This window comes from Colossoma macropomum, unplaced genomic scaffold (genome assembly GCF_904425465.1).
Source record: "Colossoma macropomum unplaced genomic scaffold, Colossoma_macropomum, whole genome shotgun sequence".
NCBI lineage: Eukaryota > Metazoa > Chordata > Actinopteri > Characiformes > Serrasalmidae > Colossoma > Colossoma macropomum.
The window spans coordinates 51,667-73,023 of NW_023495726.1; the positions used below are offsets into that span (position 1 = coordinate 51,667).

General features: G+C 38.0%; 1 protein-coding gene and 1 long non-coding RNA gene across 2 annotated transcripts; both read left to right on the forward strand.

Annotated features, from left to right (window-relative positions):
- Positions 1–1,178: 1,178 nt before the first annotated feature.
- LOC118802884 lies at positions 1,179–7,686 on the forward strand. Its single transcript, XR_005006792.1, has 3 exons — positions 1,179–1,251; positions 1,469–1,631; positions 7,649–7,686. It is a non-coding gene; the product is annotated as an uncharacterized LOC118802884 (long non-coding RNA).
- A 4,177-nt stretch (positions 7,687–11,863) lies between these two features.
- On the forward strand, positions 11,864–15,080 carry LOC118802883 (apolipoprotein L3-like). The gene is made up of 3 exons (XM_036563301.1): positions 11,864–12,348; positions 12,585–12,668; positions 14,024–15,080. The coding sequence occupies exons 1-3, from the start codon at positions 11,933–11,935 to the stop codon at positions 14,970–14,972; spliced, it is 1,449 nt and encodes a 482-aa protein (XP_036419194.1). The 5' UTR covers positions 11,864–11,932; the 3' UTR covers positions 14,973–15,080.
- The last annotated feature ends 6,277 nt before the right edge of the window (positions 15,081–21,357 follow it).

Sequence of the window (21,357 nt, forward strand, 5' to 3'; positions counted from 1 at the left end):
TATGATGGCGTTTTAGCGCCACTGTTAATAAAAATAGTAGACTTCGAGAATAAAGTCGTAATACTTCGAGAAAAAAGTTGTACAGTATGATCGAGAATAAAGTTGTACTATTTCGAGAAAAATAGTTGTTAATTAATGTCAATTATGACATTAAAGTGGCAGTAATACCAGGAAAGGTCGCAATATTGTGGCCAAAGGCTTTGCAAAGCGAAGGCAACACCTCCTCGTGTTAAAATGAAGGGTGGTGAGTTGGTGGAGTTACACTTTCATATCGATTCACCCATAAAGAAACACTCAGTCTCCCTGTCTCTCCTGCACATCAGCACCAGCCTGTTATTAGTATAAGAACCGGCTGAAACGGCTGAGCAGGAAACTGTGTTTATCTAGAATAAAGAGCCAGACGGACTCGGAGGAAACTGTCTGTCTGTGTCGTTGAAGGAGAATCTCAGGCAGGGTCGTCTACACAGCTATCGGGGCTTCATCTCCACACCGTTCAAAGAGGGCATGAAGTTTCACAGACAGTGAGAATGATAATCAAAATGATCCACAGAGAGACAGGAGAGAGTGGAGCTCCGGCGCCAGTACAGCAACCGAGACCCCAACGCGTTATGGCAGCCCCCTACAGTCAGCCCACTTTATCCTCCAAATATTACCACTTTTTTCCTCTAAACATTAAGACTTTATTCTCTAAACAGTACAACTTTTTTCTTGAAGTCTACTGTTTTTATTTTTTATTAACAGTAGCCCAAAAATGCATCATACTTGTGATCCCTTTAGTTTGAAATGCAAAATAAAAGCGTAACACTTGAGTAGGTTCTGTTTTCCAGTTCACAAGAAATCACCTTCTGAACAGCCTGCATAAACTTTTTGGCGCTCTTAAATTTGCCATTTTGGAGAGGTAATCTTCACTAATTCCCTTGTAGATTGTTTCTTTAAGATGGTCAGACTAGCCAGTGCTTGTGGTTTGCCAATCCTACAGTACCCACTCAGAAAAGATGGTTCTTTGTAGAACCATTTTAATTTCTGTCTTCTATTTATATCGTTGTCTCTGGGTAGATTGTTTGAGGATGAAGCCCTAGCCAATTGCAGCGCAGCTTGACAATGTGGACGGAAAGAGGTGGAGAGGTGACGTAACAGGAAAGCGAAACTTGATGAGATTAATACTTTACAGCTGTTGACTAAAGTGAAGCAGTCTGCTGCAGAGATATTCATTCTGGTTAGCCTGAGGAGCAACGTTGGACTGATCAGCCAGTAAGTGTGCAATCTTTTATTTTAAACGTAGTTTTCTATTTTACTGCTAGTAAAACCTCTGGCATCTGTAGCAGATGTTACACTGCTTTAATGACCATCTATGAAAAATTCTATAGACTTTGAAAGAAGTTATTGAAGTGAATTGCAGTTAAACTGCATTGAAGTCATGGTCAGTCAAGACCAACTGAAAGTGATGTGGCCACTTTATTACCCTCAGTTCCACGTGAGAAACTGTGTTTGGTCTGAAGAACCTCTTTTCTGCTCCAGAGAGAAGTACGCTTGTCTACATCTCAAGACAAACATCTGAAGAAGAACTGAACTAAGAACTTACCAGAGTGTCCTACAGCTTTGAATGCCCATCCAGTGGATTCCACAACCAGGTTAGTAGTTAAAAAGCTGGTTCTTCAACAGTTCTTTAGCAAAGAGAATTGTAGGTTCTATTTAGCTTGACATTGCAACAACCCAGGCAGTGAGCATATATCGGTCCGGTGGCTTGATAAGGTCGGCACCCCACTGACTGTTTGCCACTTCTCTGCTCTACCTAGTTTTTAATCTCTTCAAACAGATTTTAAATGCACAGAGAATTTTATTTCAGAAAATACATTAAGACAAATATTACAAACAACTACGAGAAAAAAAAATGACTAGTACTAGTGTAAAGTGATTTTATAGAAAATGTTGCTGACGCTGAGCTGGATTAAAATGATTTACTAAACTAATTTACAAAGCATAATTAAAGAAAAGAAGGAATCAAAAATAAAGAAATTTGACTGAGTGAAAAAACGAGCGATGATAAGTGGAATTTTGTCTAATACTCTGCTTAAACACCAGTGGGCCACCCAGAAAACGCTGAGCAAACACCAGTGGACCGCCAGTTTTGCCAACAGTGGCCCACTGTCCTCTTGCTATCAGGAAATAGCAGAACCCTTTCTGGTGCCATAGAGAACCATGTATAACATTCATATCAATCTGTAGTACCATTTCATCATGCAAAGAAACATTTAAGCATGAAACAGTTCTTCAGATTGATGGAGAATGTGTTGTATATGGTTGTAAGCCTCAGAACTATTTTTGGTGCCAGAAAGAACCATTTTTAATAAGGTTCTATGTAGAAATCATACACAACACATTCTCCACCAATCTGAAGAACCATTTTCACCATACAAAAAATATTTAAGCATGAAATGGTTCTGTGTAGAACTCACGCTTCTGAATAGCACCATTCCCTTTACTAAAGAACCCTTGAGGAACCATCTTTTTAGGAGTGTAGGATTGTATAATAAACCCAGATTAGATTGTATCTAACCAGGATTAAGAGTCTCCATGACTGTGTACTCATGGTATCAAATAGATGCCAAAAACAGGTACTTTGACTACAGGTGGTTTATAGAACAGCACTTAGATTTATTTCTGTTTGTTTCCTTCCAGCCAAACAACTTACTTAAAACAAGTAAGAATGTACAGAAACAGGTGGAATAATCTTATAATATTCTTACAACAGTCTCATAATGAGAAATATTAGATTTATTAATACATTTAAGAAGTTTTCACATGTTAAGACATTATTTTTTTGTAGTGTAAATGTGCAATAGACTTACATGAGCTAATAAAACCTGACTCCGAGACTAGGGGTGGTGAACACTGGAGGCCTTTGCGAAATATTATCAGAAAACTGAGCCAAGATATGATTCTCTTGCAGTTTTAGACACTTGTGAAAGTGTTGCGACGTGGCGTATTATGAAATGCACTTCTCAGCTTATTATTTTTGACTGCCTCCAAATAAAATGTTTAGTCTAATAAAGTAAACACTTTCATTTTGGTCTTCTTGAAGGAAAGTGAAATTGTAAAGTAAACAAAGCAGCTTTCAGACAATGTTGTGGACATCAGTGCTTGAGTGTCAAGTTTTTTCATCCAAAATGTCTTAGCACTATGTTGTGCCAATTGTTTCTCCCATATGTTTGATGAACATGGGCTGGGAATTCCCATTGGTGTACTTTTAAACTGTTATTTGAAAGAAGCTCTGTGTATAAAATACAGATCACAAGATCTGCTCTTATTTTCTGTTATCACCATGGACACATCCTGTTTGTGGAGAACAGGATTAGGTGGAGCTTTGTGCATTAGAGATTTGTAGTTTCGGCAAAATAAAGCTGTTATTTTAGGACTGATAATAAAACTGTTATTAGTTTCTCTGATGTAAATAAAACAGCACTTTATTAACACAAATCAGTGCATAAATGACTACGGCCTCAGTAATATATCAGCAGTCATACATTGTAAGACTTTTTTTGTGACTTGCCTCAAGCATAACACATCCAGTGTTGCTAATGCTGCAGTATACTTACATGATAGTAATACTGGCTGGAACTTAAGAATGAATTTTACAGAGGTATTGATAGAAGATCAAAGATAACAATAATCCTGTGTCTGCTTCAGAATTAAGGACCGTCTGCAAGTTCCTGGAAGAAAAAATTGCAGTTATTAATCTCTGCAAGTACATCTGCTGATGCTTCACTGATGATGTGTCCAGATGAACATAGACAAATTACTACTACTACTACTACTACTACTACTACTACTACTACTACTACTACTACCACCACCACCACCAACAGAAACTGTTTGTCTTCCAGTGAATTTAAGATGGCCCCTAAATCTGAAGCCAAAACAGTGAATGAGTGTGAGTTGAAGCTTAATCTTTGTCAAATAAAAGAACATAAACATACAGTTCAGTAAAGTGGTGGCTGTAGTATACTGCAGCTGCAAACGTGTAATTTTGAATGTCACATGAACTTTCCCACCGAGTAACGTGGTCTCTGTAGCCGCTTAGCTTAGTCTGATTGTACAAGAGCTGAGACATGAGTGTTTTCACAAAAGGTTCTTTAAAACCTGACTTAAAACACTTTTTACCGTCACCAGGCACAGACCTTTGAGCCACATTGGCATGTGACCCTTGAAAACTATGAAACTATCACACCCATATAAACTTCCCATTTCACTCATGGTAAAACAGACAGACACACTCTCACCCACACTACTGAGCCATGTTGAAATAGCTGCAGCTTGAAATTGGCTTGGGGCTGCACATCAGTCAGATTTTACCTGCCCAGTGTGGCTGAGACACCTCTATTACTTTAAATCACCTGAGATATTAACTTCCAGTCAACACAACCATAAAATACAACTTTTTCATTATACTAACTAATTAAAAGCTACAGAGAAAATGGGACTCCTAACAACGGCCTACAAGACCTGGTAGACCACCAAAACTGTCCCCATCAGATAAACAAAACTAATCTTTGAGAGAGAGAAGAAAATCTAGCTCTATATCAGATCTGATGCAAAAGTGGAGCTTGATTTTTTTTTTCCTCTCTCTCAAAGATAAAAAGCTTTAAGCACTGTTTATCTGTGGTCTGACCCAGATAACAGCACACTCTAAATGGGATGATTTGGAGAAAGAGCCGGGGGCAGTTCTAAAGAACACTCCAGAGGGGCTGGAGAAACTTCAGCATTTCCTGAATGCAGAGGAAAGACTAGCAGTCACCTCACTGTTTGTGTTCATGGGTAAGAGCTCCCTGCCAAAAGGGGGCATCTCATCCAGCATACATACACATCCATCTCAAAGCCACTGCACCAAAAACTGAAGCAGAACATCCAAGATCTAAGTCTCTGTGTTCTGGGATATACACTTCTATGACTGGTCTGAGTGTCAATGTTCAGTCTCTGTTCCTTTAAATGCTAGTCCACATGATTATCAACGCAAATACTGACTTTGGTCCAGGTCTGTTTTCAAAGAAGTTATTTATTGGATTACTTACTTCTGTGTCTCCTGACTTACTACAACAGAGATAATCATTAACATCTGCACTGTATAAACCCTCTTGTCAGAATTGTTATTTAGGCAAGGCTGGGCTTCAGTGCACTACAATAACACCATGTTCCAGTCTCCTGTGCCCTCCTGATTCTCTCCTTTTAGAAAAGATAAAGATTTACAGCAGTTTGGCGTAGTCGGCAGGAAGATGGGTTTCCCTCTCTGACTGCAATGACCTCCAGAAAAATAACTTAAGTGCCAAAAAGGAAGTCCATTTTTGTTTGTTTATCTCGTGTCTGTGTAGGATTTTCCTTAGAATGTAGTCTAGGATGTGGGCGAATGGTCTTTTCCGACCCAAGCAGGGTGAGGCAACATCCTTGGCTTTTCGGGATTTTGGTCCCAATGGTCCCCCGATGGATTCAAAGGACACAGAGGGGTTCCTGTCAGATATAAAATCTACAGATGTGTCCGTCATATGCTCACAGACATATATTTAAGGGAGATTTAAAGTTGATGTTAGATAAATTTGTTATGGGACGGGAGGGAGGCGGACCCAAGTGCAGAGAGGAAAACCTGTGAGAAAGGGTCTTAAATTAATTTATCACAGAGATTGAGTGATTGTGCACATTGGGGTTGAGGTGGCTCAGAGTCAGCCTCGAACTGCCAATGTACCAATTGGCGGTCTGCTAGGCCTGGACATGGAGTTACTGCTGCACCACCGGGAAGCACAGGTGAACAAGGGAAAAAACACCTCAACAAATGGGAAATTAGAAACAGCAGATAAATGGCAAACAAAGGGGATGCTGAAAGCAGCTCAAACAAAGGCTGAGACAGAAAAAGTGAAATAAAAGATCATCAGAAAACAAAAAACACTGGCTCTGTGATTATGAGAGGAAGGTCAGCTTTGTGGAGCAAACACTTTTGTATAGCTTGGAACCGTATCTTATTCTTCTATCCTTCTTTTTGGGGCAATTTCTCTCTTTTGTTTTTCCAGCCCTCTTATCTTTTTTCCCTTTCCTTTTCTTTTTGTTTAAATACCCACCTGGGCTACGTACCATACCAGTCACCCCTTTACAAAGGTGTGACAAAGGGCTGCTGTTTGCCCCAGCCTTAAGTAGAGGAGTCCTCAGGTGTGCCAGGTTGGGCCTAATCAGTCCGAGGACTTCTGGGAATTGGAGTTCCCTGAACTTGTGGCACCTCGCCGTCGCCCTCTGCTGGCGACCGGCAGCGCAGGCTGGGCCCTTACAAAATTGTGTTCAAAATACAAAGTATGCTCAAAAGAAAAGTTATTGTGTAAGAAGTATGGGATTCTAGAGGAGTCCGAATGGAGTCAAGAGCATTTTTTTTGGTTCTGAGCAAATGTTTATAGAAAAAAGACCTTGAGGGGTGTGTTCAGGTGTTTGGACAGTGGCACTCTTTTGTAATGATAGAAAAACAGCAGACCATAGGCCGATTAATGGAGCAATGACCAAACTACAGATGTGCTGCAGAACATGTGAATGCACTCAACACTGTATCAATATCCTCCAAGCTAAAGTTGAATTGTTTGAGAAGGAGAGAAATTAGTTGCTGAACCATCCATTGGTTCAGCCTCCATTCCAGAGTTCAAGAGTGGAACAGAGGAGTCAAGTCAAAGTTCATTTATATAATGCTTTTTACAACAGGCATTGTAACAAAGCAGCTTTACAGAAAAATCCAGGTCCGAACCCCCCATGAGCAACCTAATGGTGACAGTGGCAAGGAAAACTCTGGTGCACTATTCCAAAAGGACTGCGCTCATCTGCATACTGCTGCTGTCTCAAGAGCTGCCTTGAAGACATAGATACTGTGCCATGGCCAGCCGCATCGCCAGACCATCCCTGATTAAAAAATGGTGGGATCCTATTGGACACCCTATAAAACACTCCACCCAACACTCCACCTCTACTGCAAAATCTGCAGGAACTGTGTAAGAATATTCAAGCTGCATGGGATGGATTATCACAGGACACCATTAGGAACCTCCACCAATCATCTGGCATGTTGCATTAACATTAACATCTTGAAAAGGCCCTTTTATGCATTCAGTTACAGTGCAGGCATATTCATGTTTCCTGTGTGGTTTTCCAGTGTTGATTACAATCATATCTTGTCAGCACTACTTCAGCAGAGGTTGCAAAACAACGTAACAGAGAGGAATAAAAATAGACTTATTTGGCAACTCAGCCAGTGTTTTGTATTCTGCAGTCAGGATTCATTTTCATTAGCCTCAGTACTCTTCAGCAACACTGGACTCTAGTTAGTGCACATCTTATCATTACAATCTCATCATTTCAATATGTTGTGTTATTGTACTTCCTATCTTTTCACAAGTGAAAACATAAGAAGAAAATTCCTGGCATTTTTCAGATACATATTTGTGACTGTGTCTGTTGTTATTATCTGTTATTAAAAGTGCTTGAAAGCATTAAAAGTATAAGGAATTGAAACAGAATTGAATAAATATCATCAGGAATCTACTTGGTTGTCCCCAAGAGTTATGCAGCCATTTTAATTCCACTATTAGCAATTGTTCCTCAGTCTGTGGAAACTTCTTTTCTGCTCCAGAGAGAAGCTCAGCACCTCAAGATATACACCTGACGAAGTGAGAAGAACTTCCCAGGGTGTCCTACAGTGGAAGGTCCATCCAATGGATACAACAACCAGGTTGGTAGTTTAACCCACAGGGTTACAGAGCATGAGGGTGTGTTGGGTTATAGAAGGTGATTTGCTTGTCCACATCATCATCATCATCATCATCATCATCATCATCATCAGGGCAGTTTGCTCTTTACTCTCTTTACAGTGGTTTCTTTACCTAAATTGACATGATTCAGATGTGCACATTGGCACAACATGAAGCATATTTTTGGCCAAGCATCAGCGACCTGATCAGTTAAATTTAAATTGGTATCCACAAAGATGGTAAGTCTCTATTTTCTGTTTCTCTGTTTTCTCGGCGGTGAATATGAGAATTACAGAGCACTTGCATCCCTGCAAAACTTCTGATCAATAAATAAACACCCACGTATGTAATTTGGTTTACGTTAGCCTTTGCAGTCCACAATCCGAACCAAATGAAAGAGATATCAAAAAGCAAACAAACAAACAAACAAACAGGGGTGGGTCTTTAGTAAATGAAATGGGGTTTGAAAGCAGCCTGATGTTCTTTAGAGATGTTAGCTAACGAATATTACTGAGGCTGTACCAACTGAAGCAGCATCAAAACAAACACTGACACTGTTCTTGATCAACACTCAGCTAAAAGTTTCGATACTTGCATAAAATCATTACACAAGTAAAAGTACCTTCCTCAAAACAACTTGAGTAGAAATACAAAAGAAGCAGGTCGAAAATCTACTTAAGTCCTGAGTACTGCAGTGGAACTTCTTAGCATCCAGCATTTATCAGGACAGGATGATTGTGTGGCTCTGTGCTTCTCTTTTTGGGATTTTTTTGTCAGAGATGTAACCAAACACAAAGTAGTACAAATATTAACACTATCAAAATTTATTGAAATTATACACACAAAAAAAATTGAATTAGTAACTAAGTATGAAAGACTAAAACATAAAAAGATTATTTTACTCACTTAGAAGTAGAAGTAATATCATTTGAAAATACTCAGGACAGTAAATCCATCAATATTCTACTGAAGTAGTAAATGTAACTAGTTACTACCCACCTCAGAATAGGTATGTAAAGACATGTCATTAGCATGACATGAAAGGCAGTTTTAGTCAGTGGAGTGAATTTCATCACTCAGCCAGACACTGGAAACAGTATGTTTTGCCCAACCACTTTTGTAAGTATCACCCCTGGATCCAAGATCCAAGATTCACTAGAATTCTTCGAAAGAATAAAAGTTTTTGCCTCCAACCAGCTCAGCCACAATCTGGGCACAAGAGACACAAAATAACAGATAACGTTGGTGCCCTAAATCTCTGCCCTAAAAGGAGGAACGGTGATGCGCTGGATGAGTCTTCCAAAACTGAGCAGCAAAATTGTACTTCTCAATTATATCCTTTTTTCAGTCGGATTCTGAGAGCCATGCAGAGAGAGCTGTAAAGTAGATTTAAGCATTGAATGCCTGCTTAATGCGCTCATTAGCTAGAGTACTAGCTTCCTTAACTCATGATCACAGCTACTTTCCAACTGAATGTAGCCAAATGAGCCACTGACATGAGGCATTACATTTCAAAACGTCCAAACACTTTCATAATAATAATAACATTTATTTATATAGCACCTTTCATACATTAAAAATGCAGCTCAAAGTGCTTCACAGTACAAAGTAAAAACAACAGAGGAAGAAAAGAAAATCAAGAATAAAAACGAAATATAAGAAACAAACAATAAATAGCAGAAAATGGATATATTAATGAATGCAATTAAAAAGCACAGGATAAAAGTGTAAATAAAAAAAAGAAAGACAATAAAAAAATGCAACAAGAACATAAAAGTAATAGTAATATTCCAGTAAAAACAAAGGAAACAATAAAAAACTAGTTAAATGCTAAAGTAAAGAAATAAGTTTTTAACTGTTTTTTTTTTTTTTAATTTACAGAAGGAACCTGACGGATGTTTATCTCTTACACCATTAAGAGATTCAAAAACTAGTAGTAAAATTTTATAGTCGATTCTAAAAAAGAGACCGCCAGTGCAGTGATGCTAAAACTGGTCTAATATGATCCTGTTTTCTAGCCCGCATTAATATTCTTGCTGCTGCATTTTGCACAGGTTGTAATTTGTTGGATGTACTTGCAGGAAGTCCTATGACCAAAGCATTACACAAAAAATGTACAAAAAAGACATATTTTATACGAAGTTTTCTATATGAAGCCAAATGGCTGGTGCATGTTCATGATTATATACAAAAAATATAAACAGTCGATGAACGTACTGGAACATCCCATACTTTTTTCTAAAACAGGTTATGTGAGGTTGTGGATAGAGGTCATAACCACAAGCAAAAAAGCACCATGAGTGCAGAAAAAAAGAAAGAAATTTCAGGCATTTGTCATTTGGAAGTGAGTAGCCATAATTTACCCCTCTTTGAACCCTGAACCTGATTTGTGAACTTTATTATATAAAATGAAATTTCACAGTTAATGAATATGCAGTAGAAGATAGAATGTGATTCCAAAAAGTTGGTTAATGTAGTGTAAAATGAAATTTTATCATCCAAACCATTTTCATCTATAACTCGATAATGATGCAAAGAAAAACAGAATTACCACAAAAAGTAGTAAAATGACAGTGTTTACATCAGAAATGTTCTGCAGCCCTACTGGTCATACATACGTACTGGTTTATAACTACTGGTCTGAGATTTTGCATTTAGGCATTTTTGTATATATTTTTTTTTAAAGTTAAAGTCCATTTTACATATCCAGTGTTGTCAAGGTTGTAGTTTGATCCATGTAAATGGTCAATGTACCCTCAGAGAGTATGTTTAACCTGATGGCTAAAAACCTCCAGCAACATGTTATCACAGTATTTGTTTTCTCTGTTTTTGTCAAAAAACGTGACTATAACACATACCTGGACACATCAGAGCTGACACTCCGAAGCACACCACTACTGGTACTTGGGTCATTCTACAGATACATCCATTTTTGTGTCCCTAGCGTTTACAGATATATTACACTTAAAAAAAAAAAAAACATGTTAGGGTTACAAATTTTTATATTTTAAAATAAAACAACAAGTTATTTTAACAATTATATCTTCTTGAGCCTCAATTTAGCAATATTTGTTTATAAATCAATCATATAGAATTCCAAGCACCACAGAAGAGCTCGTCCTCACAGTCATGTGTGAATGTTTTTCTGCAGTTTTAACTACAGTATTTTATCCATGACTGTGAAATATATGATTTCAATGACATAAAGACAACAAATGGCAAATAAATATTATAAAATATATAATGAAAGTTGTTGTCCCCAGGAGTCGTGTCACTGGTGTTACTGCATAACAAAATTTTATTTTGAAATAAAAGTCACACTGATGACATCACTTGACCTCCTTTTACTTATTTTCTGAGGATCTATGAAGAAAAGCACATGGCGAGTCCACTGAGTCTTTCAGTTATCAGAGATTTTCTCATTTAGCTCATGATTTCATATGAAGCTTTTAGCTGAAGTCACTGGTGTGACCGACTTTATTCTGAGGTAATTGTGAAAAAATAGAAAACAAATGGATTAAATTACATATTTTGGTGGATATTCCATGATTGACAACATGTGGTTTGATGCTCTGTAGCAGACATTTAGTAAAATGCATTGTTCATTAAAAATATCACTGATGTTACCTTTATTATGTGTAACACCAATGAGGATCAGTAACACCAGTGACTCCTAGGAGAGATAGAAAAGTGGACATTTCTGTAGAATGACCCACTTCTGCATCTGCTTACTCATCTGTAGGCTCTCTTGTTGTCCACTTCATGTGGTCTTAGGCTGATGTAATATGCACAGCAGTGTTTCCCGCTGGCAGGTTTGGGAGGCCATGCACTGGAAATGTTTGTGTTTTCCATGTTTCAGTCATTTTTAGGGATAATATAACTAAAGATACAACCACAAAGGGTTGCAGAAAAGCTTGGCTAAGCATTTTAAATGAGTTGTATATGAATTATTTTTTTAAAAAGCACATGCACACCTTTACGCTTTAAGCTAAGTTTCCACCCTCAGTGAGTAGATATTTGAAGATCTCAGGATGGTCAGTTTATAGCAGTGCTCCCCTCACTAACCACTCTTTTTGGCACAGAGAGGAACGACAGAAACATCTGTACATCTTGGACACACTCACCTACATCAAAACAGTGAAGGACTTTTGTGACAGAGAACCAAAATGGACCCGTCGAGGAAATCGGAGATCGAGAAGATGAGAAACGTTAAAAGACGCACAGGGAAAATCTTAACAAAATATCTTGGATTTGGAAGACAGAAATTGAAGAAGGAGCTGGGGGCAGTTTTGAAGAAGACTCTGGAGGGGCTGGAGAAACTTCATCACTTCCTGGATGCAGTGGAGAAGCTAGCGGTCACCTCGCTGTTTGTGTTCACAGATGAGATCTTCCTGCCGAGGGGGGTGAGCCCTGCAACTGCACGATCGGTGATCTTAACAGCCAGAACCGTGTGCCCGCTCCTCATTCACTTCAAGAGAGATGATGGAGCTTTCTTTTTACCCAGCCTCCACAACGTGGATGTCCTGGCCTTCCAGCTGGACAAATACATCCGCATCACACAACAGCTCTGCGAAAGCATGAAGTGAGTGATTATCACACAGTTATATCATACACAGTTAATATTTTGTTGCTATTTTGCAAAGTCATAGTATGATTGTACAATTATAAAGTATTAGTGGATCATACTTTGTGGGACGACTTCCCTCCTTTTACCCTAATCTTTGATATAAATGACACTTTATTAGAAAAAGGTGATTCTCTTATTCCCTAAAATATGCGTAAGCTAAGCTTTCTGATTTATTACATGTGGGAAAACAGAAATCCTTCACTGAGGTTCAGCTGGAATATGAGTGGGTCCATGGAAAATATGACTGACCATTTCAACCAACTGAGCAAAATCAGGTAAGATTCATCTGTTTAACAACTGTTGTTATTTGAAAGATGTGTGAAGTCTCTGTCCTGTTGGATGGTTTTGCATTTACACTCTGTCCTACTCAACAGTTCAGGCAGTGCAGATCTTAGTCTTTTGAGGGTGCTAAGTAGGATTTGTCTGGGCTCCCCCCCCATCTTGTAAACTGAACTACTGTGAAAAGGTCAGATTATAACAGTGACTATCGATAGCTGTCTAGCTGTTAGAACTGGCTAGTTGTGTATTGCTGATGACTGGATGATGAGCTGGGGTTCTAGTAAGTTTGACTGACTGATAACCTTCACAGTAGGACTAACAGAGAAAGTTGTTTACCGCTGTTGTAAATGAATGAACTATGGCTGTGTTTCTTGGGATTTCTGAAGCTGAAACATTGTAAGAAAGTATGTCTAAGGCTACGTTCACATTACCAGGTTAAAGTGGCACAAATCTGATATTTTTCCCTAATGTGACTCAGATCTGATGTTTTCAGAGCTGTGTGGACACACAAATCTGATCTTTTCAAATCTGACCTGAGCTACTTTCATATGTGGTCCTAGATCGGATACGTATCCGATTCGTGGCCATGAGACCTTAATGTGACGCTCAGATCGGAATTCATGTGCTTTTTTCCACTGCGCGTGACCATCATTAAGCGTTACCATGGCAGCAGCGCCGAACAGAAGTTAAAGCCTGTAAACAGTGGAAAAGCAGCTCATCTCACCTTTTTCACCTTCGTCTCGCTCTAATAATGAAGCTGAGAGCTGATCAGAGTTAATTATCTTCTCAGCGAAGCTCGTTCTGCTCGTTAGTTTGTGCTGATGATGCACGTGATTCATTCACGTGACGTTACTGAGTAGGATGTGTTCATGCGGGTCATTTCAGGACGCCGGTTCGTTCACATTAATGACAGATTTGAATCACTGACCTAAACGAGCGTGAACCATCAAGTCAGAGAGATCGGATTTGAGCAACAAATCGGATTTGAGAAATGAGGCTTGTAATGTGAATGTAGCTTAAGTTGAACCTGCTTTGTTAGACAGACCTCTCATCCACTTTTTCTTGTTGTCCAAATACAAGCCAAAACAAATCATAGAATGTTATCACCATAAAAAACATACCTTTATCATTTTGCTTTTTCTCCTCGTCTTTTCTTTTTTTTAGCTCCAGATATGTATTTTTTTTGATACATTAATAAACGTGTTTCTTCCCTTCATTTGAGCCAACTAACTAATATAATACAGTAATTGACTATAAGTTAGGTGGTCCTCTGGTGGCCCTAAGCAGCTGCATATATCATTTATTAGATTGAAACCAGCACTGAGTTCAGTACTTATTTCCTTTCTTTCAGAATGGATGAGTCATTCAGGCTGACATACTTATTTGGTGAGAATACAGAGCACTTCTTTGAGACATACAGTGGATGTCGCTCCAGCATGTTCCAGTTCCTGTCAGATCTAGAGGGGACTGCAGTAGAGCTGGATAAAATGAAGAAGGGCTCCAGCATCTCCACTGTGGCGGGCAGTTCAGTGAGTGCTGTAGGAGGTGTCTTGTCCATCGTAGGCCTGGCTCTTGCCCCTGTCACTGCAGGGGTGTCCTTGGGCCTCACAATCAGTGGGATTGGGTTGGGGGTCACCAGCGGAGCCAACAGTTTAGTGACAGGTTTTACTGAATTGGGAGTCAACTCATATCACAGGAATAAAGCCAACAACATCTTTAAAAAAATGATGGAGGATGTGCAGAAGGTTCTAGATTGTCTAGAGAATGCAGCTAGTAGTGAGCATCCTAGAACACATCTGGGTCTGGATTACATTAATATACAGCTTGAAAATATGAAAATACTATGCCGTACTAGAAGTCTAGTTGAAAAAATTTGTAATGCCATTGATGGAGCCTCAGCTGTGAAAACTCTCAGAAGTGAGAAAGTGATTAGGAGGGTAGTTGGTGTGGGTCTTCAGGAAGCCAGTGAAACTCGCAGCATCCCCAGCCTTGCTGCAGACCTGCCTGACATTGGTCAGCTGGCTAAGGGCACTCCTCTGGCAATGTCAAAAGCAGCCAGGGCCGGGTTTATCACTCTAAATGTCTTCTTCATTGGTATGGATATTGGGTTCATTTACAAAGAAAGCAAGAGTCTGGCAAACAAAGAAACAAGCGAAGACTCTCAGTTCATCCGTACCAGATCAGCTCTGTTGCGCTCAGAGATAGAGGCATGGGACAAGATCTATGACACTCTGAAAAAAGGGAAAATTACATTCCAAGAGAAGCTGGAAATTCTAAAGCAACCCTTTCCAATAATGTAATATTTGGCCCATCCAAAAAAAGGTAAAGTGGTTAAAGCGGCTGACAAAGTATGAAAGGTATTAGATCATCTAGAGCCGGTATAAAAACTAGGGACCACCAATTATATATATATATATATATATATATATATATATATATATATATATATATATTTCCTGCTACTTCCTGCTGAAAGTCTTTACATGTTTTCTATATATTGTAAATTAGGAGTGTAACGATATGTTTCACTATTTGATACATATTGTCATTTTTCAGAGATGGACATTAAAATTAGAAAAGAAATGCTAACGACATAATTTGGTAACACTTTCTATGAATGTCATGTTTGTAAGCATCTATAAATACATTTCTAACATGTTATAATGCATTAATAAGGCATTATAAACATGGTTAAAAATATTTATAAAAATGAACTACACTGAATTACACTTAACAGCCATGTTTATTATACATTATGAATTCTTAATATAATGCATTACAAGTAGTGTTAGTAACATGTTATACTGTCAGTGCCAAAGAAGTCCCAGCTTGGAGAGTTTAAAGACAAACACAAAGTTTATTTACACCCTGGGATTTCCAGTATTTTGTTTCTCACTGCAGGTGCTGTTAAGGCTGCATCTTCGGGGCTTCAGTCCTGAATATTCAGATGCTCCAAACAGGCTGTCCAGCCTAGAATTACTTCTATAATGTGCTTTTCTTAACCAGCATCTCACTGTAAATGTTACATTACATCACAGCAAACCATGTACAAAAACATTACTGATGGCAGCACTAGTTTAAACTCTGACATTTGAAGTCTGTAACATCTGTACAGTACGCTTCACTTTACTTACAGCGGACAATTACAACTTATGAGCTCTTATAATTTGTTATGAACAGTACTTATAATGCATTATGTTAACAATTCATAATGCATAATAAGCATGGCTATAACGTGTAATGCATTTTTATAAATATTTATAGCCATGTTTATAATGCCTTATGAATGCATTATAACATGTTATGAATGTGTTTATAGATGCTTACAGATGTGACATTCATAGAAAGTGTTACCCATAATTCATGCCATTTCACATGAGTGTCACTTTTATGCCTCTCTGTCGGTGCATCTCTATCTATGTATCTACTGTTTACTTATCTGTACTCTAATAATTGCCATGGAAATGAAGTTACATTGAGTGATTTTGATTTTCTGCACACAGGTTACTAATCATGTAATAATTTGATGCTATTGGTGATTAAAATTGCTTATAAAAGCCAAAACACAACATGTATGTTTACTTTCTTTTAAGTGAAATGATTCATGGCTAACTGCATACCAAAACATGTTGGGAGGCATCGAGTTAAGTTAGCAAAACAGAAGTAACTAGGAAACAATACAACATTTATCCAATATTCTGAGAGTCTTTGCTCTATACAGTGTTTGATTGGTCAGTGGTAGGCAAATGCTACTTACACAATAATGATAGTCAAGCTAATGCAGAAGAAATTGAGAGTAATATTCTCAATTCAATATTTACTTAATTGTAACATGTAACTTCCTCATTAGCAAAATAACTCATTACATTCATAAAATCTTTGAAATCTTTATAAATAAATTGGCAAATTTTGGGTAAAAATAACTTTCCCAAGAACTTAATTCACATAAGCCAAGTAAACACTAAATTTGTTGGTATAAATTGTGTATGTGAGTAAATACCAACTGTCCCAAAATTGGGCAGGTGCGCACGCCTCTCAACAAATAGCACATCATCATCATATTCTATGCCCTTGAGTTACAAATAATCACCAAATAACGAAGCCATTACACTCAGCAGCAGATCTGGTAAACCTTCAAAATATATGCACAAATGAAGTTATACAATGTATATTATTCTTGATGATGGTGACACTGACATGCTGCCCCTGCACCTGGACAAATCCCCCAAATAATCAGACGGTAAGTGCTTTAAGTAAACTGTGCTGGTTAACATAATTAATCAATATATGCTAATAAAGTGGGACAAGGCTTTTTGGTGATTTCATGCCTCCCCTGAAGCCAAAGCAGAGGTTAAGCTGCACTAGAAGAAATGAGACACTTAACAGTGTCAGGAATAAGTTTAGCACAACGGTTCTTTCTGTTTTTCTGCAATTTCTGAAGAGTTAATAATATAAAAAGTTTGGATAACTCTTGCTGTTGTTCAAAGCCATCTCAGTTGAGTAAACAAAACATTTCGGGGTACATTTGCTTTCACTGGGCTGGTATTCTCAGGGGTATGTATACAGTACCTTTAGTTATGGAATGTAATTGTACATTATTCAATTGAAGTTATTTTTCTCTTTTAAAAGTTTAACTCATGAAAGTGACTGTACCTTTAAAATATACCAAGAAAGTACCTTTTTTCTGACAATGTAGGGGCATGACTGAAGTCTCCAAGTATCAGGGTGAATGCATATAATTATAATCTCCTGTAATCAAATTTGCATCCTTTTAATACGGAATGTTTATCAGGGCTTGTTTGTGTCCACCTCTGATTTATCCTACCAGACATGGCAATGTGATTTGTGGTAAAGGAACTAGGTTTTTCCATCACTATAGAACTGCTGAAAGTTGACTCCCTGGAGATTATTGGAGAACTTTCAAGGCTTCGGGGTGACATAACTGACATGGCCAAATCTACCACATAGATGACCTGTGTTACTGCCCAGGGACACGCAATAGCTAAAGGCACAACAATGTCTGTTTGACATTAATGATCTTAGAGATTGAGATGTCTTTTCTTTGGCATGATTTTGCGAGGCCCTAGCTGAGGGTATTTGAGAAGAAAGTGCAGGACATGTCTCCAATAAAACTGTTCAGAGGTGTGGTGACAAACAGCATTTTTGAAAAAGAAAAAAAAAAACAGATAAAGTCTGATTGGCTGAGCCCAATTTAAAGCCATTATAGAATATTTGACATGTTAGCTGCCAGGCTAATTCAAGTGACACATTAGCCTTTGTTATTCTGTCATGATGTTTGACTACAGAGCAAAATCTAACAAACAAGAAACAAGAATTATCAGCACATTTATGAAAATGCACTAAGGTATTTCCTTTAATCTCTGTAATAAACACAACCACAAAGTCACAGCGGTTACATTTAGTGATATTAAACCAGAATTTCAATGAAGCTGAACTGAAGACCTGCCATTTTGGCAATAATGGGTATCAGTACTGAGCCTATATCAGCAGAGAGTGTTGGATGGTATATGAGAGGAAGTAAAACAATGAATCTGACTGTAACAAATCTACCCTGAAATAGCACTCACTCACACTGTGTGATGTCATGTTGTTAGCTGACCAACTCAAGTAAAGTGATTAAATTAAAAAGAGCACATTTTAAGGCTTGCTATTGAAGAAAGAATTTGGATAAATATTTGTTAATACTTGAGGTTTCAATATCAGCATCAGAAAAGAAAAAGTGGTATTGTGCCATCTCTTGTCAACAGTAAGTGTGTCATACAATGCTAAACCTTGCATGTTTGATGATAAAGTAAACGAAATGATGTACTTTACAAATAGCTTCTTAACATAAAAACACAATGCTCAATGTTCACTTAAAGAAAAACAAATTTTTAATTCTTTAGCACCCAATAGCAGACTGTCTTATCTGCAATAAAGTGGTTTACCCAAACCATTCAAATAAAATTTCAAACTTGTAAACCTCACAGCAATTTAAATGCTTCCGTCCAACATTAAAATTAGGAAAGTATTAGCTGCCATGAGTGCATTTACTTATCTTAACAGATTGTCTGCTTAAACTTTAGCACAAGGAACTAACCAGCTGAGTCAAGTACAGGTCGAAATTAACTTTTCAAACATGTGAATTCACAGGAATATCATAGCTCTTCTTTAGTCCATCATTTCCAAAAAAGTTGGGACGCTGTGCAAAAAATAAAAAAAAAACATGCAATGATGCGCAAATCATTTAAACCTTATATTTCAATTGCAAATAGTACAAAGACAACATATCAAATGTTGAAACTGCGAAATTGTATTGTTTTTTGAAAAAATATGCCCATTTTGAATTTGATGCCAACAAGTTCCAAAAAAAGTTGGGACGGGGGCAACAAAAGTTGGTAAAGCTGGTAAAGTTGTGTAATGCTAAAAAAACACCTGGTGGTTGATTAACAACAGGTCAGTAACATGATTGGGTATAAAAAAAGCATCTCAGAGAGGCGGAGTCTTTCAGAAGTAAAGATGAGGAGGGGTTCACCACTCTGTGAAAGACTGCATGATCAAATAGTGCAACAATTCAAGAATAACGTTTCTCAACATAAAACAAAAAGAACTTTTGTTTATCATCATCTACGGTACTTAATATCATTAAAAGATTCAGAGAATCTGGAGAAATCTCTGTATGAAAGGGACAAGGCCAAAAACCAGTATTTGCTGGCTGTGATCTTTGGGCCCTCAGACAGCACTGCATTAAAAACAGACATGATTCTGTAGTGTGTATCCTGCCTTCCGCCCAATGACAGCTGGGATAGGCTCCAGCACCCCACCGCGACCCAGAAGGATAAGCGGTTTAGATGATGTATGTATGTATGTATGATTCTGTAGTGGAAATCACTGCATTTCAGAAACACTTCTGAAAAACACTCTCTATGAAAACAGTACATCATCCACAAATGCAAGTCAAAATTCAAAAATGCTAAGAAGAAACTATATATAAACAGGATCCAGAAATGCTGCCACCTTCTCTGGGCCTGAGCTCATTTAAAATGGACTGAGGGATTTAGCTGTGTGATGCATACCCAAATACGGGTGGAGTTTGATGGGTCTGCACCGAACAAGGTAGGAGAAACACCCTGAGGAACCTCTCCATCTTCCATCTTGGGCTCACTGTGTATGTACGCATATATATATATATATATATATATATATATATATATATATATATATATATATATTAGGATTTGTGAAGTTTTGGTCCTGTTGGATAGTTGAAATTCTACAGCAACCATTTACCCTCAGTGGAGAGAACAGGTCAAAAATGCAAAAGAAGCTGAAGTGTATGAAAAGGAACACAAATGAGTTACAAATCATTTTAACTGATCCAATGCCAGCTCTACCTAATAATCACCAACATAAGCAGCTGCTAGAGGGTCCTCTTACAACCTCTGGATATTTTTGTACCATTATGCTGTCTAAGATACTGTGGTTTGGCCATGTTATGTTTATATCTGTACAAGCTGCTACGCTACATGACTGACTTCTTGAGTTATACAGGTATGAAGCACACAGAATATAGAATAACATACACCGTAGCTCTGATGATATAAATGTGAGATGTTATGAGGGCACTTAACAGATAATGCTTGTAAAATGCAAAAAGCATAATTCATTTTTTATTTGGAGCACTCATGACATTGCTAGCTAAGTCCCCATGTTGCTGTATGAGTAGCCTACTTTCCCACATGCTTTCTCATGAATCAGTGAGGGCCAAGAAACAATAGAGAAATAAAGACAAGCGGAGAGAAAGACAGAGAGAGAGAGGTAAGTGAAATAAAATCAGTGTAAAACTATCAACTGATTTAGTGGACATTTTAACATGTACTATCAACTGAATATAAATGGGTATATAAATAATTAAATCATTAACTAAATAAAACTCAACACTATAACTGGAGTCAAATCAACTGTAAAATATGTTGTTCCAAAATTTTAATGTACCCCTCAGCATTAACAGTGCCTTCACAGATGTGCTTCCCCATGCCACTGACATTAACACACCCCTGTACCATGACAAACACTTGTGAGCTGTATGCTGGTAGCAATCTGGATGGTCCTTTTCCTCTTTGGCCCTGAGAATGCAATGTCCATTATTTCCATAAACAATTTGAAAGGTGGACTATCAAACGATTTCACTTCAGTTGAGCTTGAGCCCAGAGAAGTTGGCAGTGTTTCTGAACATTGTCCATAAATGGCTTCCGCTTTGTGCTGTAGAGTCTTAGCTTGAATTTGTAGATGCGGCGACGGATTTGCTGACAATAGTTTTCTGAAGTATTCCCAAGCCCATATGGTTAATTCATTACAGAAGCATGATGATTTTTAATGCAGTGCCGTCTGAGGGATCAAAGGTCACAGGCATTCATTATTGGTTTTGGCCTTGTCCTTTACATACGGAGATTTTCTAAATTCCTTGCAATTGTGCATTGAAAAATGCTGTTCTTAAACTGTTGGACTACTTGCTCACACAGTGTTTCGCAAAGTGCAAACCTCGACCCATCCTTGCCCGTAAACAACTTTTGGAATACTCCTTTTATAATTCAATCATGGTAGGATCTTCACAAACCTGTTCACCCGTTCCAAAAAACAGATGGTTTTGAACATTTCACAAACTTCCCAGTCTTACCATAGCGC

Bases quoted from the DNA above. Each gene is read 5' to 3' on its own strand.
- LOC118802883 (XM_036563301.1), top strand. From the start codon at position 11,933: ATGGACCCGTCGAGGAAATCGGAGATCGAGAAGATGAGAAACGTTAAA. The intron at 12,349-12,584 runs GTGAGTGATTAT...GTGGGAAAACAG, and splicing joins CAGCTCTGCGAAAGCATGAA to AAATCCTTCACTGAGGTTCA. The intron at 12,669-14,023 runs GTAAGATTCATC...CCTTTCTTTCAG, and splicing joins AACCAACTGAGCAAAATCAG to AATGGATGAGTCATTCAGGC.